The sequence below is a fragment of the Brienomyrus brachyistius genome, chromosome 11, assembly GCF_023856365.1.
Source record: "Brienomyrus brachyistius isolate T26 chromosome 11, BBRACH_0.4, whole genome shotgun sequence".
NCBI classification, from domain to species: domain Eukaryota; kingdom Metazoa; phylum Chordata; class Actinopteri; order Osteoglossiformes; family Mormyridae; genus Brienomyrus; species Brienomyrus brachyistius.
In genome coordinates this window covers 1,638,625-1,666,439 of record NC_064543.1, presented here as the reverse complement: position 1 = coordinate 1,666,439, position 27,815 = coordinate 1,638,625, and the positions used below count along the sequence as shown (strand labels likewise).

At 52.5% G+C, this 27,815-nt stretch overlaps 1 protein-coding gene across 1 annotated transcript; it reads left to right on the top strand.

Moving 5' to 3' along the window:
• Nucleotides 1-1,499: 1,499 nt before the first annotated feature.
• Nucleotides 1,500-20,239, top strand: LOC125751731 (transducin-like enhancer protein 3-B). The gene is given in 23 exon segments (XM_049030927.1): nucleotides 1,500-1,979; nucleotides 2,542-2,742; nucleotides 3,474-3,574; nucleotides 3,886-3,949; nucleotides 5,191-5,235; nucleotides 9,590-9,652; nucleotides 10,186-10,207; nucleotides 10,210-10,259; nucleotides 14,080-14,287; nucleotides 14,498-14,514; nucleotides 16,494-16,616; nucleotides 16,715-16,765; nucleotides 16,864-17,016; nucleotides 17,324-17,456; nucleotides 17,554-17,708; nucleotides 17,710-17,727; nucleotides 17,866-17,942; nucleotides 18,250-18,499; nucleotides 18,636-18,883; nucleotides 18,973-19,120; nucleotides 19,206-19,356; nucleotides 19,493-19,569; nucleotides 19,698-20,239. Coding segments are annotated over 22 exon segments (2,286 nt in total). The 5' UTR covers nucleotides 1,500-1,979; nucleotides 2,542-2,718; the 3' UTR covers nucleotides 19,806-20,239.
• The last annotated feature ends 7,576 nt before the right edge of the window (nucleotides 20,240-27,815 follow it).

Here is a 27,815-nt window from a genome sequence, read left to right as displayed (position 1 = left end):
TCGTGGAATTTTGCGCTTTCATAAATTTATCGCATTGTATTATTTTCTATTATCAGGATTTTTCCTGTTGTAAAAAACACAGAACGCCTCCCCTTTTAGGGATGAGGAACCGCAGGAAGGGATGGCGCTAAGCAAAAACACGAGCGCTGAGAAATACGCGTATTACCTTACACGTGTTAAAAATTCCCTTTAAATCTACTAAGAAAAACAAATGACGACGGAATCCGCTTGGTTGCAATGAGCCTGTGTGAGTGGGGAAAAAAGCTTTGTTTTGCGGTAATAAAAATGTATTCGTTGAGCAAAAATCAAACTGATATTTAGCCCCTACTTGTTTTTTTTCCCTTTGTTTTATGCAAGACCCTTTTTACCACATGGAAGTGACAGATTGTTTGAGATGGAGGGAAAAGCCATTCGAAGCTAATTAAGCAGCCATTCCAAGCACTATTCGCAGGCGGGAGGCTGAGAGGCGCGGGCATTTGTCAGCGCTCGACCCCGCGTGGTATTGATTGACAACACGGGGCCCTGACTGACAAGCTTGCTTCGCTCCAACCAATAGCCATCGAGCAAGTATCACCGCTGCGTGTTCATTGGACGAAGCTCTAGACGGCTCACATAATCCCACGTGGGTCAGAGTAGTGCAAAGCAACACGTGATAGGCCGTCTTTCTCGAGCGCAGACATGTTGTGCCTGGAATTGTAGGGTGTGCAGATAATACGCGATGTCTAAAAACAAAAAGTAATTTAAATGTAATTGGTCGAGGAGATAAGTTTGATCATCAATGCACGACTTAAAGAACAAAAATACTGTTCACCTACATTAAAAGAAATATTTTATTTAAAATGTATGGCCAGTTGGTTTAACTTTCTGAACCATATTATGTTGATGTCATGAATTTTAAACCCTTGAATTATTGAACTAACAAGCACACAGGATACACAAGACACTTTCTGCGGTAGTGAAGGTACCTAACTGTCTAGATAGCCCACAATTGTGGTCACGGGACAGAATGATCCACTAACGCTTTATTATTCCGACTTACTGAGTAATTTGTTATAGCGTTGGGCATCGTTCTATGGTATTATTCATAGAAAAATTAATAACATAACACGTGTATGACTATTTTGGTTAAAGAGTTAATTAATTTCTATAGATTTCATGTCGCATTTCATGTCATGATTTTAAACATCGATGTAATGAAATAGATTCATTTGAGGAGAAAATATCAGTAATAAAAATCAAAATCATCGTTTGTTTCTTTTGTGAATTCTTTTATGCGATTTACATTGGTGCGTGAATCATTATTATCGCTCGTGTATAAGCTATTTTTTCAGTACCTGTCCGAGTCCAAAATGGCGAATATTATGGGAGGCATTCCGACCAATCAGCATGTCAAAGAACCACGGACCCCACGTGGGATCGCCACTGTCTGATTGGACCATGTAAGTAAATTCCTTGTGAGAAGCCTATTGGCTGGTGCGAGGCGCTCTCGCGGCAGTTGAACCCTCGTGTCAGTGTTCTGCCTGTGTGGTTCAGGCGAGCTTGGTGTACAGACTGGAAAAGACGCGCATCGAGTTGCTTCATCACGAAGCTCAAACTTTTCCGCAATTTTTAACCTTCTTCGGACTCGGGGGGATGGTTTCGGACCTGTCGCAGGAGTCGTCAGTCTGTTTGCTCGGTCGGGACTGGCATGTTCAGGAGTTTTTCTGCGGTTAAAAACAAAGTCCCGGGGCTTTTGCTTTCCAACCTGCAGTCGGACTGGCGTTCCGATCCAGTCCTTCTCCACAGCGTCAGTCGACCGTGATCGCCCGACTTCCCGGCGAGCTCACTCGGGAGATGTGCGTACGGCTCTTCCCACGGCCGGGACTCTAATTTCGTCGTGCGACGTCGGAATCGCTGCGCTAGATCGCGAACGGAGGAGTGCTGGACGCGTCTGGACGAAATACTGCTCCCCTTCGCGTCCGTGGCGGACGAGACAAAAGGTAGCCGGAGCCGGAGACATCAGATCCGCTTGTTTGTACGCGTGATGGCGAGCTGGTTACAGCGCTAATCAGTTTGCTGGCTGCGCGATCTGTGCTACAGGAACCCCAGTGCGGCTGCCTTTTTAACACAGAGAACGGGTCAGAGACGAAGGGGGGAAAGATCAGCAGACAGACTATCTGGTGACGCTTTCTAGTTATTAGTTTTCGCGTTTCGTTGGTGCGGGTCGAGGGCAGTTTAATTGCAATGTAAATGCGTGTCTTGTATAGGTCGCTGCTTAGCTACTGCTTGACAAAACCAGTCGACCAGCTTGCAGTTTTTCCGACCATGCTTTCTAAGATGTTTTCTGTAAATTGTATACAAATAATCAGATTTTTCCCCCTTGAAGATCGACCTCAGTACTCCATTTTCCTCCTTTTTCCCCCCATGGAGAATATTGTGCGGCTGCTTCAGCGGCTCGGTTTTGTGGCGCTCCAATGGCTTGCGTGTGTCTTTCATTAACTGCCTGCCCAGCACTTAATATTTCGTTTTTCCTTCTTCTGTCCCTTTTGTTCGCGACCGAAGAGGATAAGGAGCTGAGCGCCCTGTCTTGGTGCCCGGGACCGGCCGTCGTGTCCCAGCGCCTTGTGCAGGGAGGGGTGGGGGCCGTCGCTCTTCCTCTTGGATTACCGAAGTGTGCGTTTCCTGGATTTCCAATTAAAAAGAGGAAAGGGGGGCCAGAAAGTGGGGGATACCTTCAAGATGTATCCGCAGGGCCGGCATCCGGTAAGTGGATTTAAAGAAACCGACGGCGCCTGGCCGTTCGTGGGCTGACTTTCATTCCCCTCCGCTGACGCGGGTGGTTAGTAAATAAGATGGGGGGTGTTTCAAATGCTGAAAAAAATTAAAGCCCTGTTAAATCAAATCCACTTAAGTCTTTGTTTTTTCTCTCACTTTTTTTACCTGGCCGTTTCGGGCCGACGAGGGGGGGGGGGCACAGGTTAAGCGCAGTCGTCTGTCGTCGGTTGCACTGTTTATGTGATGGTGGTTTATTATTGCCATAAAAAGGGAGGGAGGAAGGGGGCAGGGCTTTGGGACCCGATCCCGCTGTTACCCTGGCGGCCGGGGGGCACCGTCTCCGGTGGCACTTTCCCAAACGCCGGCGGCGTGGTCCTGATGGGAATAAAGCGGCTGTAATCCGTTCTGAACGCGGACCCGACGCCTTCTGTAGCCGGGTGAAGGCGCTTCCATACCTCTCGAAATTGCGATCTTGTTTTGGTCCCATGTGCTATATATATATATATATATATATATATATATATATATATATATATATATATTTTTTTTTTTTCCTTTAACGTGGCAATGTCATTTAGTTTCATTTTTCTTTCATATTCTGTTTAATTGACAGACTCCACGCTCATTTTCATTCACTACCCAATTTCCCCTTAATACCAGTTTGATGCCTTTTTCCTAATTCTTGATGTTACTTATTTTGCCTCTCTTTTCTCCCCCAGGCGCCACATCAACCTGGTCAACCAGGGTTTAAATTTACTGTGGCAGAGTCCTGCGACAGGATTAAAGATGAATTCCAGTTTTTGCAAGCCCAGTATCACAGGTAATAATTTAGAAACGCGGCGGCGGGAGGTGGGGGTTGAGGGTTCTTACTTAACCCCAGGATGTGGTGATGTGTGCAGCGTGGATGCACATTGGCAAATCCTGTACCTAATGTAATTTAAGCTGCTGTGTATGTGATGATGTGGTTTGGGCAGAGGCAGCCAGCTGCGTGCTAATAGTCTGATGGCTCTGGGTATTAAGTTAGAGTGAATTCAGAATGTCTGACACGGCTCTGTAGCCTTTTTTTATTAATGAATATACAAGCGAGGAGACTGTGTTGGCTTATAATTGACACCTTGCTTTCAATTTCAGTCTTAAGGTGGAGTATGATAAGCTGGCCAATGAGAAGACGGAGATGCAGCGTCACTACGTCATGGTAAGACAGGGCTGTGTCGTCTCCCTGGGGAGGCCCTGTGCGGCTGGGCTGTGTAGGGGAGGGGCTGGCACATGTGCACTGCTAATTTTGAGAGCTGTTCACCTTATCCCCCCTCCCCCCCCTTATGAAAGGCCCGCTTGACTTGGAACGCAGTGTCATGGACCTACCTTGTTTTAAGAGCTGCGACCATCTTCCTTGGGGTGGGTGATATATTTAAGGGGGTGGGGGGCAGAGTAACTGCAGGCAAGCGCACAGCAGGGTAAAACAAAGTGTATCCCTTTATAGTTGCCCCGGTCACATTTGCTAATAAAATAAAGGCAGAAACGAATTGTGTATTAATGCTGTTTGGACCTTAAGGAATCGGAATGTCGGGATCATTAAACACTGAGCCGGGTGCTTGTGAAAGGTTTAAATAGAAAAGATAAACAAATCATTTCCATTTGTACACGATATAATGGTACGGGTTGAGCTGTGGAGGTCCACTCCTTATCTTGTTTATACATACTGTACAAGGGTTGAATTTATCCTGCGCCGTGGTGCTTTTGTTAAATTGTTTTAAAAAAAAAAAATGTCTTTTTTCTTTCCCGCCGGAAAGGTCGTAGTGGTCTGGGGGGGGCTGGCTTAGGTAAACACAGGGGAGTTACTTGTGGCGCTGGGTACATGTCTGCCACGACGTCGACTCGGATGTAAGATTTATGGGCCTCTTGTTTGAAAAGCCGATTAAGGCTTCGGGCTCCTGAATGCACGTCTTAAATCGACACCTTTGGAGGTGTCTCCTACCCTCATCCTACCCCGTTTCCTTCAGATGAGGACAGTCACCTTGCTGTGGGGGTGGGGGGAGAGCTGGTTGCAGCTTTTAAGCAAGGAAGGAACTCGAGTATTAATCAGTGACACTGTCCAGTTGGTATCTTCCTTTCCTGCTCTAAGTAGCTGCTTTTTTCTGTTTTGTTCCTCCCCCTTAACACCCCCTGTTTCTCAGACGGAAACCACATACCCACCGAGAGTGTCTGACTGCTCTGCCCTTCTCTCAAACCTCATTTTAGGGTGATGCTGGGTGGGGGGCGGGTCCTAGCTTACACTTTATATGCCTCCCTTTGTATTTCCGCCACTACTACTTCCAGATTTGTATTTGTCTTGAATTTGATGTCTTGGTTGTCCTGAACTTGGTTTGAACTTTTGCATGTTGGGTGGAGTCACGGGGTTTAGCATTTAATTTTTTGTTTCTCCTTTTTATTTTCCAGTATTATGAGATGTCCTATGGGCTGAACATTGAAATGCACAAACAGGTATGTAACCGACTTGCGGGCTGTTTGCGGGTTTTGTAAACTGTCATGGCCTCTGGGGCAGCATATTGCCCACAGGCACTCGGGGTGTGGATATGGGCGAGGGCTCTGAGCTCCCGTCCTTGCCTGGGGGGTGTGGCGTTCGACAGGGCGGCTGCGTGGCCTGGCTGGCCCGGGCCATCAGAAGCTTTGGCCCGACTGTGTTTATAAAACACTGATGGGTCCGCGGGACAGAGGGCCTTCTGGGGCTGCTTTGATAAGATTAAAGTCAAGACTTTGGCAGGAGGGGAGATGTGTGACTTAATAACTAAAGCGAATGGACTCTGAAGATTAAACCTGATTATTACAGCCTGCCTAATGCCTAACTAACAATTAAAGGAGAACCGGTAGCTGGCGTGATGGCAGCCTTCGTAGGTCTTCTCGCAAGGTTTGCCTGACCTTCTTTCTGGTTACTCTGCACAGGATGTGAAGTCCTTGTTTCACAGTTTAGTCCTTTTGTTTAATTTATGTGCAGGAAGAAAAAAATGACTTAATGGTGAGATCTAGGGAGACCTGATGACCGCCATTCTGTTCCAGGAGCTAAATAAAACCAAAGTGTGAATGGCTTGGTTGTATTTATCAAGTGTGTGTGGTTTTTTTTTTTATGTGAAAGTGGAACAACTAAGGCTCCTGTCTCCTGTGAGAACACGGGGGGGCGGGATTATTTGTAGTGCTGGGAGACGGCACAGCCCAGCGTAAACTGGTTAATCGACTTGCTTGGATTAGTTCTGCTCTTATCGATAGCCTGGTGGGTCTGGCTCAAGGCTTTGAATAATTCATGTGGCAGCCATCTTTACAGCAAAGCGCTGATGACATCAGCACTGTGTTAATGTCTTGGGGGAGCGGGAGGGTGAGAGATCAGAATAGGCTGGGCCTCCTCATGCGTGCAAATGTCTTTGCCAGGTTGGGTGATTTATTCAGAGCTGGGGGGTACACCTGCCTGCCGCAGTGGCCCAGTAACGGCACTGACCTTATCGCCGCGCGTGCTTGCGGCAGTGGGCCCTCAGCCCTGAGATTACCTGATAATGTCACCCACGGTGCTTTGTTTTGACAGCAGTATTACTGCACAGGAATTGGGAAGTAATTGTCTTAGCCTGCTGTAGATAAGCAGTTTTAATTATTGTAGCTCGTTACGGCACTCCTGCACAGCCTCCCAAGTGCCGCGCCGGGTGGGGCTGAGGTCTCGTGCGAGGTAACCTGTTGGCCTTTGTGTGTGTGTGTGTAGACTCACCGGCTTCCTGACTGGAGGCCACAGTAGCTCTTGTAATCGAGGGGTGCTTTGTGAAAGAAAAGCCCTCATTCAGCTTTCGGAGGGGTGGGTGTGAGGCGGTGGAGAGAACTTGTTCAGATGAATAATTTATACAGGATTCTGGGAATTATTTGCCAAGGTGATGATGGTTGACTTGTCCCTGAGCCAAAACAAACTATCCCAGTGTTTGAGGTGCGCGTAGCGTTCTCTCGGGGGGTGGGCTATGGAGATGGTCCCTAGTTACGGGCAGCCTTAGAACAGCTCCTGAAGCTTTCAGTTAGGGGGTGTTGTTGGTGTTCAGCGCTCCCTAGCAGGGGTGCACGTGCCTCTTTTTGCTGAAAGCACGCCGTCCCGGGTGGATTTTAAACCAGACGTCTGAAGTGTTTAAACTTTGCTCAGGAGAAACCTAAATTGCGATATGTTTGCGTGTTCTGCACCTACCTGGAGATGCTCTCCTGCGAGAGCTTCAGGGCTGGGCGGGGGTGGGGGGGGCAGCTCACCTTGAAGTTGATGTATTTATTATAGTCACGCTTTTCTTTTTCCCTTTTCATGTGGGGCGTTATTTTCCAGCCCTCCTAATACTGCCATGCTCAGATTTGTTCAAGACGATAATTTGTTCAACATTTAGCCCTGCGTGCCCCCTCCCCTGACCGCTGCCGTAAAGGTGCCCCCTTGACCTCATGCCCACTAGATCGATACAGAGGCAAGCACAGACGTCGATAGTCAGTCAGGCTCCAATTAGCCGGGCGTGGGCATGATGGGGGGGGGGGGGGGCGCCTGTCCTCCGGGATACACTGGCTGTCCCCCCCCCCCCGTTAATGTGCCCAGCAATGCTTTTAAACATGTCGACTTAGCGTTTTATTAAGTAATTATGATATGGACCTGGGGTGGCTGCACACGTGCCCCCACCCCCCCCACAAGGCCTCTCATGCTGACAAGTGGCTTGTCGCTAAAGGTGTGCTCTGCCTATTTCATTTCCTGCCCTGGGATTATTTGTGGCCAGGAAAAGTGAAATGCATTGCTACAATCGAATCCCCCCGCCCGCCCCCTCATTTAAAACTCCTTAGCATCTCGCTCAACGCTGCCGGTTCTGATAGGCGCAGACAAATGGCTTTAACACGGCTCTGACTGGCTGGCCTGAGAGCCCTTCAGCGGGTGCTAGACGCTCCGAGTGCCTCTGATTGTCACCCAGCTCACCACTTCAGGGCTCTGCTTTCGTTGCCTTGGTGATGGCGTCCTGTTTGTACCCGGCGCCGAAAGCAACCCAGCAACGTTCCTGGGCTGGGCTGTGCGTGGACTTTGGCCTTTATACATGCATCCGTTTGGGGGGCATCTCGTTTTGGATGCTCCCATAGCGAAATGAGGTGTCGTATTGCGAAGGAGGCGTGTCGGTGACCTCGTTGTGTGATAGGCGACGAATTGTGTTGAGGTTTCTTTTCGAAGAGGTGGTATGACCCCCCCCCCCCCCCCACACACACACACGTCTAGTAGAGTGGGGAAGGAAATGCAGCTTTCCAGGGCTTTCGGATGGAGCGGTGGGGGGCAGGCATTCCTGCATCAGTGTTCCCACCAACTGGCTTGACAGTGATTCCAGCTCATTGATTGACTTGTTAGGGTGTTTTAAATGCAAAAATGACCTGGCCTGGTGTCGAGCTGCTCTCCCTGGGTTTAGTAACATTTTTCTCTCTGACTTCCTCATGTGACAGAGGGTTTCATTCGTCTGCCTTAGAGCCACCTGTAACTAGGAAGGCAGGCCTGGTCTCCCTCTCTCTCGCTGCCCAGCCTCCTCCCCCCTCGGCCCTCCCTTTTCTGCCCCTTTTATCCGCCATTAATTTGCAGATCTGATCGACAGCCTGAAAATTCAATTTAATGACCTGCCTCTGTGCACTTAATATGATTTTACAGCCTGCTACGGTCAAGCAGAGGTACAATTTACATAATGATCAGAGTGCGATAGGGCGGTTGCGGTTGCTGTGGCAACCTGGCAAGGGGCTGAAGAAATGGTGGGGGTGGGTGGCTGGGGTGTTTGACAGACAGGGAGGGGTAGGAGGTGGGAACGGAAAAGCTCTGAGAGGGAGAGCGTGCCTGCCTTCGCTCAGGGGGCTGAATGTGGCACCTTTGGGACATGCCTCACCCCTGGATGCTGGGAATGGCTCACAGTGGCCCCCATAGTGATGGGGTCATGCTGATCGCCTGAATGAGGGTGGGACTGAGCTAATGAACCACCAGCCCCACCTTGGCGTAGGACACCACCTCGCGCCCCCTCTCTGTGGGATACCTTTGGGCAGCATCATTTTAAGTACGTTGAAACATGTTTGCGGTGTTTTTAAAATGTAACGCATTTTGGGTGGGGGGCTCTATGTCTGCAGCCATCTGGGGTCGCATGAAGGCGTCGTGTTTGCGACCGGCTTGCCGGTCGGCTTCGACTGACCTATTTGATTTGCAAGTCGCTGCCATGCTTAGGGTGTGGTGGGGGGCCGTCTGTCCTTCACGCGGCTCTGTTTGGGAGCAGATGTTAGCCGCCTCTGTGGTCCCCATCCAGTGGTCTGCTTGTGCCCACGGTGTCGCCCTGCTCGGCGCGGAGGCCTCGCTATGAAACCCCTCCAGGCCTGGGCGTGTGGCGGAGTTACAGCCGGCCGTCTCCCGCGCTCATGCACCAGGACGCCGCTCTGAAGTGGCGCCCAGCGATCCTCCCTTTGCTAATGGACGTGGCACCGGCTACCGGAACGGGGATTCATCCTACTTTTAGCCAAGCCGCCCCCCCTGGCCCCCCAGAACCGCCTGCTCTCCAGATGGACCCAGCAGGCAAACGGGCCCAACGGAATGTTTGGCCGGTTCAGAGCCGCCAGGGTGGTGTGGGGCGTTTGGGTGCCAGGCCAGGGCACGGTAGCTGAGTTTGTGTGTGTGGTGTGTGTGTGTGTGTGTGTGTGTTTGTGTGTGTGGTGTGTGCGTGTGCGCACCCATGCGCCCCCCCTAGCTCACCGTCACCACGTCCTCACATGTCACTCAGGAGCTGATGATAAGATGCTGAAGCTTCCTCCTCACAGTGAAACCTCTCTCCTTTTGCAGACTGAGATTGCAAAGCGGCTCAACGCAATCCTCGCTCAGATCATGCCGTTTCTGTCACAAGAGGTGAGTTCAAAATTTTCTCAGTTCACATTTACAGTTAACTTACAAATTACGAGTTGCCCTGTTTAAAAATGAGTAATCTTTCTATTTAGATTACTTCATCAGAGTATTGTAGCTTTACATTTTGATTACTTTTTGATTTACATTTTCTGACAAATATTTGAAACTGGGAAATAAATCTGAAAGGTCGCGTCAGTCTGCTGACCCGTGCTTGGCAGTGCGCCAAGAGGAAGCGTTTCTGCACGAGGGACAAGATTCAGAGCAACAAAATGAATGTTGCATTTCGCATATAAGCATTTTACTGACAAGAATACATTTGGTTTTAGCTCCATTATAATGACCGTCATCATAAACTAATTTTAATTACAATTAATTGAATATTCCTGTTGTAATTAAATTACTATGTAATGCTGCACATAACTACTTACTCACTAACACTGGTTAATGATATAATATGATGTTTAGTGATGTTAATAAAGTGTTACATCGGAGTGTCTTGCCCCCCTTCTGACCCCGCCCTGTGTGTCCCTCCCCAGCACCAACAGCAGGTCGCACAGGCTGTGAACGTGCCAAACAGGTGACAATGACTGAGCTGAATGCCATCATCGGGGTACGTGGACTTCCCCAATCTGCCCCCTCACCGTGTGTATAACCCTCTTTATTCCTTCATTTGACTGTTGCTGGGGGTGAGGCTGCCCACAGGGGGCGACGTGGGCAGTTAGAGGAGGGGGGGGCCCAGGGTCAGCTGCTCCAGGGTCTAACGATCACTTGCGCACTTCATTCGGCCATTATACTCGGGGGGGGGGGGGGGGGGGGGGGGAGGGGGTGCAGACCGAGAGGCTAGGGGCTGTGTGACGCAGCTCGCCGTCGCCTCCTGGTGCCCCGCAGACTTACCCCTGCTGCCGCTGGCTTGTGGGTGTTTTTGTCGAGCTGTTTCCGTTTGTGTTTTGCTGATGTTGTGTAATGACCTGTGTCGTTTGCCGTTTGGGCGAGTGGGTGCTGTTTACCCATCCATGCGTGTGTCTCCATTCTGCCCCGAGGCACGCGAGAGTGAGTCCGGGGGGATTTATGGACTTTTGATGCTGCCATTTATATATTTTTTACCCATTTTAATTGCCCACTCGTCTCAGGTCCGCTTTAATGGGCCGAGGCGGTCTGCTCGCCCCCTGCTGACCAGTCTGTCCGGTGTCGCATTCCTGACACGTGTGGAACCGCACGTCCTGAGGAAAGATGCTCGCTAGCAACTCCCCCCCCACCTCAGCTGGTGGTCACGCGGCCCCCAGTTCAGTTCTGGTGCCCGTTTGCCGGGGCCTGCCTTGATTAGCCCCCCGAATGCAGCCATTAGGGGCCTGCGCAGCAGGTCAGGCAGCTGCAGGGCAGATATGGAATTCAATTAAAGGAAATGAGCTGGGACTGTGACCCCCCTTTTTCAAGGTAATTGCTTCCTCGAATGCGGCTGAATGCAGCTGTTGGTGAGGCCTGTCGTTAAGCAGACGGCCGTTGGCGGGGGGTGGGGTGGCCTGGCTGGGCCTTGGTGCACGCAAACACACACACACCACACACCACACACACACACACACACACACACACACACACACACAGAAAAACAGACATTATTCGCTGGATGGAGATGACAGGGGCTCAGTCTCGATGCTGCCCCCCACCCCCCTTGTGTGAAGTTGTGGGTGGAAAGGAATTCGTTACAGATTCATTGTTAATCAGAAGCCAGCAGCATTTGGCAGTTCTTCACAGGGGGGGAGAGAGAATGTGGTCTTGTGTGTGTGTGTGTGTGTGTGTGTGTGTGTGTGTGTGTGTGGTGTGTATTTTAACACCTGTTTTGCCCCCACCCTGCTTCTTACTGGAACATGCGTATGACAGATAGGGGTGCTCCTAACAGATCTGTGGCCTCTTAAATAAGCCCCCCGCATCTGTGTATCCCTTGGGAACATGTGAACCAGGTGCATGTAAAACACCACACCTCCGCAGACAACCCCCCCCCCACCCCCCCGAAAACTGTTTGCTCTTTTTGCATAACTGCGCATTTCATAATCTGCACGTTTCAGCATCAATTCTGCTTGTGCCTTTCGATGCCGTCGCAGTGGGAGCCCCAGTCACGTCTGCGTGCAGAAAGGCCCGGGGCTGCCTGTCTGGGGGTGGCTGGTGTCCCTCTTGGCCATGATGAGGCGCTGGGGGCTGTTGGTTGATTGCTTCTCTGTGCAATATGTGTAAATTCCTTGTGTAGAGGGGGTTGGGGGGGGAGGGGTGGATGGTGGTGTCTGAAAGTGGCGTTCATGGTGTGAGAGAGAAATCTTGCCATTTGACAAAATGACTGACGCCAGTGCTGGGCTGGGCGATATACCAGTTCATACCGCTTTCAGCTGTTTTTATTGTGATATGAATTGTTCTTACACCGGTTTAAATAGGCTACTCGATGTTCGGAAAGTGGCGCAGCTGGAAACTGTTTCAGGGGGGACTTTTTTCACTGCTGCACCCACCAAAATATACCGCGAAAGATCAGAAACGGAAGATATAGCTGACGCTGGAGTTGAACATAATGAGACACTGGGGTTGGCAAATCGATTCTTGGATACTAATCCATTTTAAAAATGAGTATTTGATTGAGAAATTTGGCGAGGTCAGTAAAAGACTAAACTATTAAACACTTATCAAATGTTAACTTATGTTGGCGCACGCCGTAACATTTGCTGTTTGTCTATAAGCAGTTAGCCGACAAACACGTTAACCGTACGTTATGTGAGCGGATAGGCGCAATGGCTAATAAAATAATATGGTTAATGTGGGAACAATGCAAAAACCTGTCCTGTAAGATCTTGTGGAATGTGGGAAACGTCCAGTTATCGTTAAATAATAAAAATATCAGCATATACCGTGAAACCCAGCGCAGTGCAGCACCAGTTAGATATAAGTTGTTATAACAAATTTTTGGTCATACCGCCCAGCCCTAACTGACGCTGAGGGTTGTGCTGCTGCCCCGTGGCATTTTTGACGACTTTTATTGGACACCCAACCTCCCCCCCATCTCTGGCCTGCATCTTTTTGCTCGTATGCTGATTTCGCTATAGTTTTATAGTGATTTGCACAGTGTGTCAGAATTCAGGTCTTTATACTGGAATATTAAATTAGAATTAGGTGTCCCTCTGCCCCCCCCCCCCCACTCCGCTCCTGACCCTCTAATGAGGCATCTTGATGATCATTTCGGCGTATTACCCTCATTAGCCAGAGTGAAGCTTGGACCTTCCTCCTTGGTGAATTAATTGGTTGTTGTATTTTGATGACCCCCCCCCCCCCCCCAACCCCTGTCTCTGCACAAACAGGCTTTTTCCTGACAGCACCACAACAGCATTAATAATCCTGACGTTTTTAATTCATGTAAATGTGTGTGTCTTTCCGGTGCAGGTCTGCTTAACGAGCACACGGTGTCCCGGGTAATGGCACGTGTGCTTACTGCTGACCTCGCCCCCCATGAATAAACTCTGGAAACATTTTTTCAGAGCTCGCGATTAGGTTTTATGCTGATGGTGATACTGCACGTGGGTGTGCCCCCCGCAGATGACTGAAACGCACATGTTCAGGTTGACCTCACTCGTAACCACTGAGGTCAAACCAGAGGCCTGTTAGCGAGGTTTTCTGTAGCAGTCATGAGTCATCGGCGTGGCTTGATTATAATTAATTGATGGCTCCGCTAAGTATATTTTAACCTTGTTTTAAAGCACCCGCCTCGGTGCTGAGTGACTTTCAACTCCAGTTTGCTTCCTAGAGCCTCTTAAATATTGACACGAGCGTGTGCCGGAACATAGGTCCCCTAGTGCGAGTGCCTTTGGGCTGGATTTTCTGAGCGGAAACAGACAATAATAAGTATGTCTAACGTTTTAAATTGGATTGAGGGGGGTCCCATGACTCGCCGGAACTGCGGTGGTCTGATCGCGCACGGCAGCCCCACCTCTCTCACACGGTGTGACTGGCTGCTCTGCTGTTGGTTTGGTGACACCTTTCTGACAGAGGTCTGACCTTCAGACCTTCAGCTGATTTGCCTTACAGTGGAACACTTCATAGATTTTATTATTCTCCTTTTTGCCTTGGGAAGGGTGCTGCTCACTGACAACGCTGTCCAGTACCTCTGTCCATATCCATGTATATAAGTGGTGTGGTGGACTGGGGTCTTGCTGCCTCGAGGATTGGATTTCAGGGTAGCCAGTCACATGGTTGAGGACAGCTTGGCAGGTGTGGCACACAGCTGCCTCCTCGCTGCTCTCCTGCCCGCCCTGTCTAGGCGGAGCCTCCTGCCCGCCCTGTCTAGGCGGAGCCTCCTGCCCGCCCTGTCTAGGCGGAGCCTCCGCCCGCTGTGTTTGGGCATGCCCTCTTTTCCTGCTTGACAACCACCGCCCCTCCACTGGCCTGTCCATCCACAGCAGCAGCAGCTCCAGGCCCAGGCACACCTTTCTCATGCGGCCCATGGCCCCCCCGTGCAGCTGCCCCCACACCCCACCGGGCTCCAACCACCCGGCATCCCCCCCGTGACGGGCTCCGGCTCTGGCCTGCTGGCATTGGGCGCCTTGGGCAGCCAGGGTCACGTCCCCGTCAAGGACGAGAAGAACCACCATGATCTGGAGCACAGAGGTGAGGAGCTGACCGTGCGGCAGCTGCTTGGGCTCGGGGATCCCCTAGTTAATGATCCATTTTATGGATTTCCTATGTTGTGATGCTGTGTGTGTGTGTGTGTGTGTGTGTGTGTGTGTGTGTGTGTGTGTGTGTTAATTTCTTGTGTTTCTTTCCCTCTTCTTGGCCAATCAACTTGTCACTCGCCTGCCGCCATTGCTCTGATAAAAGACCGTGAGTCCAGCACGGTGAGTCTACCCTCTTAGTTCAGCCTCCCGCCCACTCTCTCAACGCCATGCTCCCCGAATGCTGTGCCCACCCTCCCTCCCTCCTTTTCTCCTGCCCACTCTTCTTGCCCGCTTTCCAACCATATCTCTGCCCGCCCACTCTCTCTCCATGGCGTACTCCCTGAACACCCGCCCGTTTTGCCCGCCCTCTCTCCGCCACGCCCGTTTTGCCCGCCTTCTCTCCGCCGCCGCCCGTTTTGCCCGCCTTCTCTCCGCCGCCGCCCGTTTTGCCCGCCTTCTCTCCGCCGCCAGCCCGTTTTGCCCGCCTTCTCTCCGCCGCCGCCCGTTTTGCCCGCCTTCTCTCCGCCGCCGCCCGTTTTGCCCGCCCTCTCTCCGCCGCCGCCGCCCGTTTTGCCCGCCCTCTCTCCGCCGCCGCCGCCCGTTTTGCCCGCCCTCTCTCCGCCGCCGCCGCCCGTTTTGCCCGCCCCTCTCCTCCGCCGCCGCCGCCCGTTTTGCCCGCCCTCTCTCCGCCGCCGCCGCCACGTTTTGCCCGCCCTCTCTCCGCCGCCGCCGCCCGTTTTGCCCGCCCTCTCTCCGCCGCCGCCGCCCATTTTGCCCGCCCTCTCTCCGCCGCCGCCGCCCGTTTTGCCCGCCCTCTCTCCGCCGCCGCCGCCCGTCTTTGCCCGCCCTCTCTCCGCCGCCGCCGCCCGTTTTGCCCGCCCTCTCTCCCGCTGCCGCCGCCGCCCGTTTTGCCCGCCCTCTCTCCGCCGCCGCCGCCCGTTTTGCCCGCCCTCTCTCCGCCGCCGCCGCCCGTTTTGCCCGCCCTCTCTCTCCGCCGCCGCCGCCCGTTTTGCCCGCCCTCTCTCCGCCGCCCTGCCTGTCAGCTCCTGCCACACACGTTTACATGGGACAGTGAGCAGTTTGGATTTCGTGCTTGGCTGCAGCCTAAACCTCTGCATGGGGATTAGCCTCTCTGTAACTTCGTCACAATTAAAAGGGACTTTGGGGGGGGGGGGGGGCAAAGGCTTTATCCCCCAGCATCACTTTTTCACTTTTCCTCCCTCCCCTTCTCTCATTCCATTACCCCGTAAATATTTATGACTACAAATGCAGAATTGTTTCCTCCTCCTTACCCTGCTGTCCTGCTTTATAAACGAATTATTACAGCTGCTTGAATCTCCCTGATAAATGATGGGGCTGCCGGTAGTGGGGGTCCTGTTTCCAGCGAGTGGCTCCTGTGAATGGCTGCAGTCATGTCTGCAGAAATAGAACCCCTCTGGTGATTAGCTGTGCACCCCCCCCCCAAGCCAGGCCTTCCTGTTGTCCTGGGACATCTGATAGTGTGCTGGTGACTTCTGGGATGCAGTCTTTCTAAAGCAGGCCTGTTAATATCCAGTCCTCAGGCCTGTCAATATCCCCCCCCCCCCCCCCCATAAGCCATGTGCGGGGCTTTATCTAACCCTCTAGCAGTGTTCAAGCCCTTTTTAAAAATGCTGGTCAGGTGGGCGAGTACGGTGCCCTGCCCTGGGATGGGTCCTGCTTTGCTGGCCTCTCGTTCAGGCTCGTTGGCCCCAGAGAATGGGCCTCTGGTAATGTTTTCCTGGGGTGGCAGGGGGGAGTGATGAAAGCGGCAGTTTACAGCTTGAAAATCCTAGGGAATTACAAAAAGGCTTAAAAGTCAAAGAACTTTTGAAACTGGTTTTTCTGTCTCTCCAGTGGTTTTACATCCTGTCTTAAATTTTGGGGAGCTAGTGGAGGGTGTCAGACCACACCTACCCTGCATACATTATCTATTTCCCCCCCCTGCAGTTTCATACCACAGCATAATTTCCTTGACTGCTTTTTAGCATCTTATGATGTCCACCTTGTCCCCCCACCTGTCAGGCATGTGGTTTGTTACAGCGGATGGTCACATGGGCCTCAATTAACCAGTAGTTTGAGAGCTAGTCCATCTGCCTCTATCATGTGGCCTCATTCCCTCCCCTCTTCTGCGGTTGTAGAACAACTCTGTATCACCGTCGGACAGCCTGCGCGCCGCCAGCGAGAAGCACCGGGGCTCCTCCGAGTACAACGTGGACTCGAAGAAGCGCAAAGTCGAGGAGAAGGACAGCATGAGCAGATATGTGAGTGACCCACGCAGATTTCCGCCTGTCACCCTGCTCACTACTGATTTACCCCCCTCCCCCACCGTGGTAACGCTTCTCTCCCGCTCTTCCTGCAGGACAGCGACGGAGATAAGAGTGACGACCTGGTGGTGGACGTGTCTAACGAGGTGGGTGGGGCGGGATGGGTGGGCTTGCCATGCATTTCTGCATCTTCTTGTGTCCGCGTGTTCTCTCGCACGCTTACATCCTGGTGGCTGTTGTATAGGACCCCGCCACCCCACGGGTCAGCCCCGCCCACTCCCCTCCAGAGAATGGCCTGGACAAATCGCGGGTCCTCAAGAAGGACGCCCCCAACAGCCCTGCTTCAGTGGCCTCATCCGGCAGCACGCCCCTATCTAAGACCAAGGAGCACGTCCATGTAAGCCTCTCTTCTCGGGAGCTGCCCACCACAGTCCCTCCCTGCTACTGCTGCTTGTGTGTATGGTTCAGGCATGAAGCCCACCTCATTCTCCTGCTGTACCTATGTCTATGATCACCACGTATAGAGCATCATGTCCTGCTACTTCATGTATGTTTCATGTCTGCTTGGCTCATCTGGGAAGTGCAGCTAATGCATGTGAGGACTGCGTAACAGCAGTTCATATCAAGTGGGATGGCCTGCATGAAGAGTATTTCCATAGCACCCTGAATTTTAATTTAACCCCACACCCCCACCGAAAAAACAGAATGACAAGTCTTCCACACCTGTCCTGAAGTCCAACACACCTACCCCACGCAATGATGCCCCCACCCCGGGGACAAGTGGCAACCCTGGACTCCGGCCAATTCTGGGCAAGCCCCCTGGCATGGAGACGATAGGTAGGGTACTTGTGTTCCCGGCTACTCCTATGTTCCCCCCTTGCACCCACTGCCCTTGGAGCAGCCAGGCATTTCCCTTATCACTTTCCCCATCCAGCTCCGGCTCTGAGGACCCCGCTATCCATCGCTGGGTCCTACGGCACCCCGTTCGCCATGATGGGTCATCACGAGATGAATGGTGCCCTCACCAGCCCTGGGGTCTATGCTGGCCTGCACATCTCGCCCCAGATGAGTGCTGCGGCTGCTGCCGCCTAACGGCCGCTCTCCCATGGTGAGCCCCAGTCCCCCCCCCCCCCCCCCCCCCCCCACTCTGTATGGTTTTTGGAATTTCCGGTGAGCTTTGCCCATAAAAGTCTGGTCCATACTCGGTGCACTCCGGAGCCTCACTTCCCCGACCTTGTACCTATAGGTTGGGTTTGATCCTCACCCACACATGAGACCCCCGGGCCTGCCCGCCAGCCTCACGTCCATCTCCGGAGGAAAACCGTGAGTGTCCGCCAGTGTTCTGTAGAATCTGACTGGTGCAGTGTCGAATCCGAAGGATGTGGTTTTTCGAAAGGCGCGCCGGCTAGTCCGAATAGCATGAATTCTGGAGTGGCGCGCCGGCTCGGCCCTGCTCAGCACAGTGTCACTTTTGGAGGCAACCAATATGACTTTGGCCCTGCTGTGCACTGCAGCTTCTTAGCACAATTAGGCACAAGTGTGTTAATTGAGCTACCTGGTCCCATGCAGCAACATCACCTAGTTCTCCAACAGAAATATTTGGTGACATTGCTCTCTCCACCCGGCCCAGGGCGTACTCATTCCACGTAAGCGCAGACGGGCAGATGCAGCCGGTGCCCTTCCCGCCCGACGCCCTAATTGGGCCCGGCATCCCGCGGCATGCGAGACAGATCAACACGCTGAGTCATGGCGAGGTGGTGTGCGCAGTCACCATCAGCAATCCCACACGGCACGTCTACACCGGCGGCAAGGGCTGCGTCAAGATCTGGGACATCAGCCAGTCTGGGAGCAAGAGCCCTGTGTCCCAGCTCGACTGCCTGGTGAGCTGCTCTCCGGCTGGCCCCCTCCTGAGGACACGATCAACACGCGACCCCTTCTGGGTTTCCGGAGATGCTTCACCGACTCTCTGTTTTCCTGAAAACCTAAAGTTTGTTTACTGTTGTTCTCCTGGAACAGAACCGGGACAATTACATCCGGTCCTGTAAGCTGCTTCCGGATGGGCGCACGCTGATCGTGGGCGGGGAGGCCAGCACACTGACCATCTGGGACCTGGCCTCGCAGACGCCACGCATCAAGGCGGAGCTCACCTCCTCAGCGCCCGCCTGCTATGCTCTGGCCATCAGCCCTGATGCTAAAGTCTGCTTCTCCTGCTGCAGCGACGGCAACATCGCTGTGTGGGACCTGCACAACCAGACCCTCGTCAGGTAGGTGGTGCTTCCCGCATCTTGCCCAGAGTCCGGACATGGGTAGCACCGCCGGGTTCCTAATTCCACTCTCGTTTGCGGGGTTGCAGGCAGTTCCAGGGCCACACGGACGGGGCCAGCTGCATCGACATCTCTCACGATGGAACCAAGCTATGGACAGGGGGGCTGGACAATACGGTGCGGTCCTGGGACCTGCGGGAGGGGCGGCAGCTGCAGCAGCACGACTTTACCTCCCAGGTACCCCCCCCAACATCCCGATTGAGGCCTGCTGCCAGCAGATTTTTGTGAGGTCGTGACTTCTGACCCCTCGCCCCCAATGCAGATCTTCTCCTTGGGCTACTGTCCGACGGGAGAGTGGTTGGCCGTTGGTATGGAGAGCAGCAACGTGGAGGTCCTGCATCACACCAAACCCGACAAGTACCAGCTGCACCTGCATGAGAGCTGCGTGCTCTCGCTGAAATTCGCCTACTGTGGTGAGGGGGCTGTATTCCTGACGGTTTCCCTCTTGGTTTCCGCGTCTTCAATGTTGGAACTGTGGCACCTCCTTACAGTATCGTTGTGTGTGTGTGTGTGTGTGTGCTGTTAACCTGGGTCTGTGTGTCTCTGCAGGTAAAAGGTTTGTGAGTACCGGCAAGGACAATCTGCTGAATGCCTGGAGGACCCCCTACGGAGCCAGCATATTTCAGGTATGCCAGATCCATCCATCCATCAGGTCGGGCACAGATGGGTCGCCGTAAGGCGACACCGGGCCACGGAGAGTAATCGGTACCGGATTATGTGGAAAGTAACCAGATCATATCCCTCTCCCCTGCAGTCAAAGGAGTCCTCGTCCGTCTTGAGCTGTGACATCTCTGCAGATGACAAGTACATCGTCACAGGCTCCGGTGACAAGAAGGCGACAGTCTATGAAGTCATCTACTGAGTCCTGAAGGGGGCACATGGCCCTTGCACCATGGGCCCTGGTGGCGAGATCTTCACACACGTGCACACACACGCACACACACCTGCTGGACCCCACCACTGGAATCAAGGTCTTGGACACACGTTTGACTGGGTTCTCGCATTCTCACCCGTTTTGACATCCTGTGTTGGAAGCCCCCCCCCCAACTGAGCGTGCTCCCTACTGCACCAGAGAAGTAAATATTATCTGGCTGTAAACCCCACCCCCTCCCCCGCACCCATATTTCCTTCCTCGGATTGTTTGATTTTTTTTTTTTTTTTTAACGAGAAGAACTTTCTGTAAAGCTGCTGGAAGCAGCTCAGTTTTTTCCTTTTTTTTTAAATCGTGCTCCCTGGAAGTCTTGTGAAAAGTGTAAATATTGGAGTAATAAAACATTTTATATATATATATATACACACACACTTATATATTTTCTTGTCCTTGGTACCTGGTGATAATTCTGTTCTTGTCGTTTTCTTTATGCCCGAATGGGAGGTAAAAAGTAGTGTTGGTTAATATTCGTTTTCTCTCTTTTAAGGGTACTTTTTTTCCCCAAAGTGCTTTATTCCAGGCTGACCTTCACTGTTAACAAAAATGTAGTTTTCCCAGAATTTAAAATTTTTTTTTATTTTTTTTTTTTTGCTCTGGAGTGAGTTTGAAGAGGATTTTCCCTGTTAGTGTTGGATGCTGTCTGAAGGCGTGCAGGGATCTTGGGGCTCCTCCCTCAGCCTCTGCCCTGGAGCATGATGGGAGATCGAGGCAGAGGTGTCCTTGTAAATGAACCCGCTTTAGGTGTGCAGGTGGAAATGAGGTTTTTTTTACTCTGCGTTTTGGTTACAAAGTGACGTGTCCCGTGTATTGTCATGGTGCCCGTTTGTCCTGCTGGAATTGCAAGTCGTGCCGTCCAGCTCCCTGCCTGAATCCGCGCCGTGCGTGCGGCTCCCTGCCTGAATCCGCGCCGTGCGTGCGGCTCCCTGCCTTGGCCTCAACCAGATGGATGAGTCTTTTTTGTATATATATATATTTTTTTTCTTTTCTTTCACCCCCGAACTCACCCACAGGAATACAAGCACTGTGGGGGGGGGGGAGAGGGTCTTTAACAGGGTTAACGCTGCAGTATGACATAAGCAAAGCAGGGGAGCCATTTGATGCGAGGCCCTTGGTGATGGGCTGGGGCCCCTGGGCTGGGGCCCCTGGGCTGGGGCCCCTGGGCTGGGGCACTCACTCCCTCTTTGTAACTGGCTTGTTAATTTTCTCAAACTCACACCAAAGTATGTAGCAAACACACAGCACTGAAAATATGTACAGCGGTTAATAATTCAATAAAATGTTTTTGTAAAAAGAATATATATATATATATATATATATATATATATATATATATATATATATATATAATATATTATATATATATATATATATATATATATATATATATATATATATATATATATACACACACACACACACCTGCGTGTAAAGAGAGATGTATTAATTCCCAAACCTCATTACGTCTGAGAGGTTTTAGGTGGATTTAAGAGCCAAATCATTATAGTGTTGAACATTTACATAGAGGTTTTAACCTTGTATTATAATGGTTAAACAATTAGTATGTAACAGTTCAGGCATATGTTTTGGAATGAAAGACACCGTTCTGTAATAACTATGTGACAGTAACTGCAAAAAATGTAAATAAACTTTTCTTTTTAAAGTTAGCGCTGACTTCGGAGGGCAGCTTTCGGGCATGTTTGCCATTCGGCGTCACCTTTAATATGTCCGTCTGAACCAGTAACGTACAAAGTATTCTAGGGTCACCTTGCTGAATGACAAGACTTGTGCCAGTTACTGCTTAGACTAAAGGTGGACGTTGTTGGGGGGGGGGGGCAGCCTTCTGTTTTTTCAGCTTTTCTGTTTTTTAGGCTTTCAGTCTGACTCGGCGGTGTGTCAAAATGAAGACTGAAGAAGCGAGTGGGATGCGATTCCCGAAAGCTGCGGTGAATTCTCAGTCGTTGCTGATTTTGCACTGTGTGGGGGTGGCGGTCACGTTTCCCCAGCATCTGTGTCCATGGCAACCAGGCATCTCCACCCTCTCTCGAATGAGCTGTCCTGGCTCTAGGATGGATGCGCACCCTGGGTCCTGCCGTGTGTTGGGTTCCTCTGCTGGCTTGTGTGGAGCCCGGAGCAGCCAAGGCGGACTGGTGCTCCTAGCACCGGCTCATCTTGGAGGACGCGACCCCACTGCAATTTCTTCCTTTCTTCCCTGAAGCTGGATGTTTCTGAAACCGGGCTGCTTCAGCGCTGCCGGATCTCCGCAGAGAATAAGGAACTTAGGGGTGGCACTTACTGCCCCCGGACCTTCAACGCTTCCTTCAGAATGAAGATTCTACACAGTGCTTCCCCCACCCCCCAAAGGAGGCAAATTTATCTATTTCCTGGTTCCCTGTGTGTGTCCCTGCTGGCCCCTGGGTGGCCTTCGTGTTCATTTTCACATTCTGCGGGAGGACTGGAGCAGACTGTCCGCGCCGTGCTGGGGGTGTGATGGACCCCGGGGGCAGCTCTAGTCGCCGGTGGGCCGGACATGTGGCGCGAGCATTGGGGGGGCAGGCCTCTGACAACGGCAGCAGGGATGGGGTCCTCTGCCGTCCCAGATGGCCCCTGAAAGGCGGGCGCGCAACTTGGGTCCGATTTGTCTGTGTCGTCTGTGCGGGATGGAAGCCTCAGTTTGGCATGATGGATGGTTCTGAGTGAGCTGAACTGCGGTCAGAAGCCGCCTTGCAGTTTTGAGACCCCTCCCCCTCGCCGTGTCACTGTACCCAGACCCAGAACCGCATGCCTCCCTTGGCTTCATTTATTTACTATTTCTCTGCAGCGTATGGAATCCTGCCTCTGCCTCTGTCTGTGTCTGCGTTTCCTTCTGAATCCCGCTGCTGATATTTGACCTGGATGCGAGATCTGCGCACATTTTGAAACTGCTCGTCATACAGACAGTCCATAAATTGCTTGCAAACCATCATCCTTTTTTCTTCTGTGAAATTACATGTGTTGGTTTCAAATAGCTCAAATCAGCCCCAAAATAATATTAAATGTTATATTTCATTATTTAAAATAAAAAGCGCTGAATGTCGCATCTCTGGGCACGATGTCAGTTTGTCCACAGCTTGGTCCTGCTGGCCTCTGAGTGCCTGTGTACCCCCCCGCCCGGCTCTCAACCTGAAATGCTGGGCTTTCACATACTAGGCTCCTGTCCCCCCCCCCGCCTGGCTCTTCAGATACCCTGGTGCTGGAGATAAAGGCCGGGCTGCGGGAGCTTTCAGCGGGTGGGGGTGAGTGGGGGTGGCCGCCGTGCCTCGCCCCCCCCGGCCGCTCCTCGAGCTGCGCTTCTGTAACAGTCCTCACCTCTCGGCTCCTTTGTGCTGCTCGAGTGCTGCGTCCCTGAGTGCATGTGCGGCCGGACGGGGGGCGCAGAGTCTCGCTCCCCAAAGCGGGGGCTTTCCTCCGCACTTAATAAGGCAGCTGAAGAATACCTGGAGATTAAAGGGCCCCCACTCCTGAGAGCTTTGCACTGGAGAGGCTGAGTGCTTATTGTTCCCGGCTGGGCTCCATACACCCTGCTGACCCCTCCCGAGAGGGGGCCCCTCTCATCGCCGTGGCTGGGAGTGACCGCTTCACACAAAGCACATTTTGGATGGGGGGGATTTGTAGAACGGCATGTTTTTTTTTTTTAAATCGCCTTCTCTGATTTCTTGTGTTCTTGGTTGATAACTCTGCACCGGAATCTTGTTTCCTCACTGAGAATCGCTGAGATGGGAAGCTGCAGCTGGATAAGAGAGGGGGCTGGGGGGGCGTGATGCTTTCCCGCTGCCCTGCTCTTTGCCCCGAGGTACTTCACTGATGACGTGGGCTTGGCTACGGGTCTGTGCTAAAGGCAGGGGGGGACAGTGCCCCCCACCCCCCGAATAATCCTTTAATCGTTAGAGTATTGCCAGTCCTGGATTTTAGCTGCGAGGGATGTGAAAACCCCCAGTGCTTTGTGATTACAGTGTTTGATCTGGGTAATAATGTCTTTACTGTTCGGCTGTGGGGGCCTGCGGCTGTGTGGCTGTAATCCGCCGTGCATTCCATCAGAATTACGTTTCACAAAGACCACCGGAGCGCACTCTGCCCCGCAGAGGAGTCGCGTTTAGGGGAGGGGGGCCGCGCTCAGGGCAGCACTGGCCGGGGACGGGGTTGCTATGGACATTTGGGATAGTGAAAGGGGCAGAGCAGCCTCCCGGAGGACAGATAAACAGGCAGCGGGATCCGTGCTTCTTCTCCTTGGTGGCTCTCTGGTCCTGGCGTCCTGCTAACCTCAGGCTGCTTCCCACTTGTTCTCTTGGCTCCAGATGCCGACTGGAACGTCACATGGTGAAGTTCTGGATATCGCTGACGTTCCCAGACCGTCAGAGGCCTTCGCTGGGCGACCTTGGCTTCCATCTGATGTAGATGTGGTAACCAGAGGGTTTGGATCCGCTATTTTGATGTAATTGCCGGTAGCCTGGGGGTCACAGCAAGGTCAGTGTAATGCCTGTGATCTCATGGTGTCCACTGAAATGTGGAGGCCATTTTGAACCTTAGCAGCGTTTGTAAGTCTCTATGTACAGCAAACTCTAGAAACTAGAAACTCTTGACCTTTGACCTGCACTGAATGTTTCATAACATTCCGGCTTGTCCATTGGTGAGTGTGGTTTTCACAGTGGCCGTTCGGTGTTTTTCTGGGGGCTGTGAGGATACGTCATTCCTCACGCCTCGCCGGAGAATGAGTGTGTGACACGGCCTGACATTAGTGAGAAACGCCAGTAGGTACTCAGGGCTCGTATTAATGTTGTTGTGGGATGTGAATAACAATGAAACATCCTGTCATTTTCGCTCTGAACAACATGCCTTTTTTTGGTCATTTTCTGTATAGAAAAGTTTTTTAAAATCCCCTCCGGCATGTTACGTAAGTGAAGGCCCCGTTACAGTAAGCAGCCAGCCCCCGGGCACAGTGCACTGCCTGACTGCTGCTGGCTGAGGGCCCCGGGCACAGTGCACTGCCTGACCGCTGGTGGCTGAGGGCCCCGGGCACAGTGCACTGCCTGACCGCTGGTGGCTGAGGGCCCCGGGCACAGTGCACTGCCTGATGGCTGAGGGCCCCGTTACAGTTAGCAGCCAGCCCCCGGGCACAGTGCACTGCCTGACTGCTGCTGGCTGAGGGCCCTGGGCACAGTGCACTGCCTGACCGCTGATGGCTGAGGGCCTCGGGCACAGTGCACTGCCTGACCGCTGGTGGCTGAGTGTCCCGTTACAGTAAACGGCCAGCACCCACGCACAATGTGCTGTCTGACCGCTGGTGGCTGAGGGCCCCAGGCACAGTGTGCTGTCTGATGGCTGAGGGCCCCGTTACAGTTAGCAGCCAGTCCTCAGGCACAGTGCACTGCCTGACCGCTGATGGCTGAGGGCCTCGGGCACAGTGCACTGCCTGACCGCTGATGGCTGAGGGCCTCGGGCACAGTGCACTGCCTGACCGCTGATGGCTGAGGGCCTCGGGCACAGTGCACTGCCTGACCGCTGGTGGCTGAGTGTCCCGTTACAGTAAACGGCCAGCCCCCGGCGCAGTGCACTGTCTGACCGCTGCTGGCTGACTCATTTCCTCCGTGAGGATGCATCGCCGTGACTTGCGGCTGTGGCCTCCCGCGTCTCTCTCGCTCCCTCTCTCGCTCCCTCTCTCGCTCTGTTTTAGCAGGTTATGGGTGAGTTTAGTGTGATGCGGATTCACGGGCGAAAGAGCCCCAGAGACAGAGACAGAGCCCCAGAGACAGAGACAGAGCCCCAGAGACAGAGACAGAGCCCCAGAGACAGAGACAGAGCCCCAGAGACAGAGACAGAGCCCCAGAGACAGAGACAGAGCCCCAGAGACAGAGACAGAGCCCCAGAGACAGAGACAGAGCCCCAGAGACAGAGACAGAGCCCCAGAGACAGAGACAGAGCCCCAGAGACAGAGACAGAGCCCCAGAGACAGAGACAGAGCCCCAGAGACACCCCCGCTGAGGGCAACAAGCCGGTTCCATGAAGTGCTTGGCGTGGCCGTGACGACCAGATCGCCGACCCGCGCCGTGGTTTGGTGACCCATTACCCTCTCCCCCTCCCCCGGTTGGAAGAGTATCGTTGGGTCATGGAGCCTTGTATTTAGCCATGCCGCGATCTTTCGGAGCGGGAAACCGGCCATGTCAGGCGGCTCACAGGCCTCTCCCCCCCTCTCCGAGCCGTAGGAGTGTGTACACGATGCCCGTGTGCTATTTGAGAAGCCCACCCCCCACACCGTTTCTGTGTGAGTCGAGCCCGGATTTCTGGTGGCTGGCGTGAGACCCCCCCCACCTGACCGCCGCTCACATTTACTCAATAATTCATTATTTTGGTATGCATGACTCAAAGTAAGTTTCGGCTGCTGTTTTCCCTGCATATTGAGGAACTGCCCAGTTTAATAGTGTGTTTTGGGTGTGCCCATGACAGGATGCCTGCGCCGAGGGCTCACACAAAAACCGCTAGGAAGTTCCACACGCGGGTAAGCGGTCGCTGCCCAGCGCTGCGGCTGTTTGATCCTGCAGGGCACCTGATGAATGAGCTACGTGACTCCTGGGTCCGTGTAGGTCACGGGTTTCCCCAGGTGCACTGGGGACTCTGGGTCACGCTGACAGTGTCCCGCAGAAGGTTGCAGAGCCTAACCCACAGACGGCAGTGGGCAGCCAGCGAAAGCTGACTCTCGTGGCAAGTTCACTGAGAATCGTCCATGGAGAGACAGCGCAGGGCAGCCAGCTGTTAGTCTTAAAAAGACTATTCTTTGCATATCGCAGTCTTTGCTTGCTTTTCATTCTGAAACTAACCGCATAAAAACATTAAAGAAAAAACATGCAAATTTTGAACTTTTACAAAAATGTCATGCATCAGGCCCTAAGTTCAGAACGGAAAAAAATACTGTTAGGTTTGAATAATTGTCCTGAGAACCAAACTAACAAAATGATGTTTCTTGGACTTGCCTTCATGCCAGATAAAGAGGTAGTTTATGATAAAGCAAGAATTCTGGATGAGTGGAAATGCTGAAAAGCCCCATTCTGACCTTTTTAATGTTAACAGTCCAGTAATAATAATCCCCAGCTGCCCCACATGTGTGTTCCCTTAGTTACATGCTAATCCCCAGCTGCCACACGTGTGTGTTCCCTTAGTTACACGCTAATCCCCAGCTGCCACATGTGTGTTCCCTTAGTTACACTCTAATCCCCAGTTGCCCCACACGTGTGTTCCTTTAGTTACATGCTAATCCCCAGCTGCCCCACACGTGTGTTCCCTTAGTTACACGCTAATCCCCAGCTGCCCCACGTTTGTGTTCCCTTAGTTACACGCTAATCCCCAGTTGCCCCACATGTGTGTTCCCTTAGTTACACGATAATCCCCAGCTGCCCTTCACGTGTGTTCCCTTAGTTACACGCTAATCCCCAGCTGCCCCACATATGTGTTCCCTTAGTTACACGCTAATCCCCAGCTGCCCCACATGTGTGTTCCCTTAGTTACACGCTAATCCCTAGCTGCCCTTCACGTGTGTTCCCTTAGTTACACGCTAATCCCCAGCTGCCCCACATATGTGTTCCCTTAGTTACACGCTAATCCCCAGCTGCCCCACATGTGTATTCCCTTAGTTACACGCTAATCCCCAGCTGCTCCACACGTGTGTTCCCTTAGTTACACGCTAATCCCCAGTTGCCCCACATGTGTGTTCCCTTAGTTACACGCTAATCCCTAGCTGCCCTTCACGTGTGTTCCCTTAGTTACACGCTAATCCCCAGCTGCCCCACACGTGTGTTCCCTTAGTTACACGCTAATCCCCAGCTGCCCCACACGTGTGTTCCCTTAGTTACACGCTAATCCCCAGCTGCCCCACGTTTGTGTTCCCTTAGTTACACGCTAATCCCCAGCTGCCCC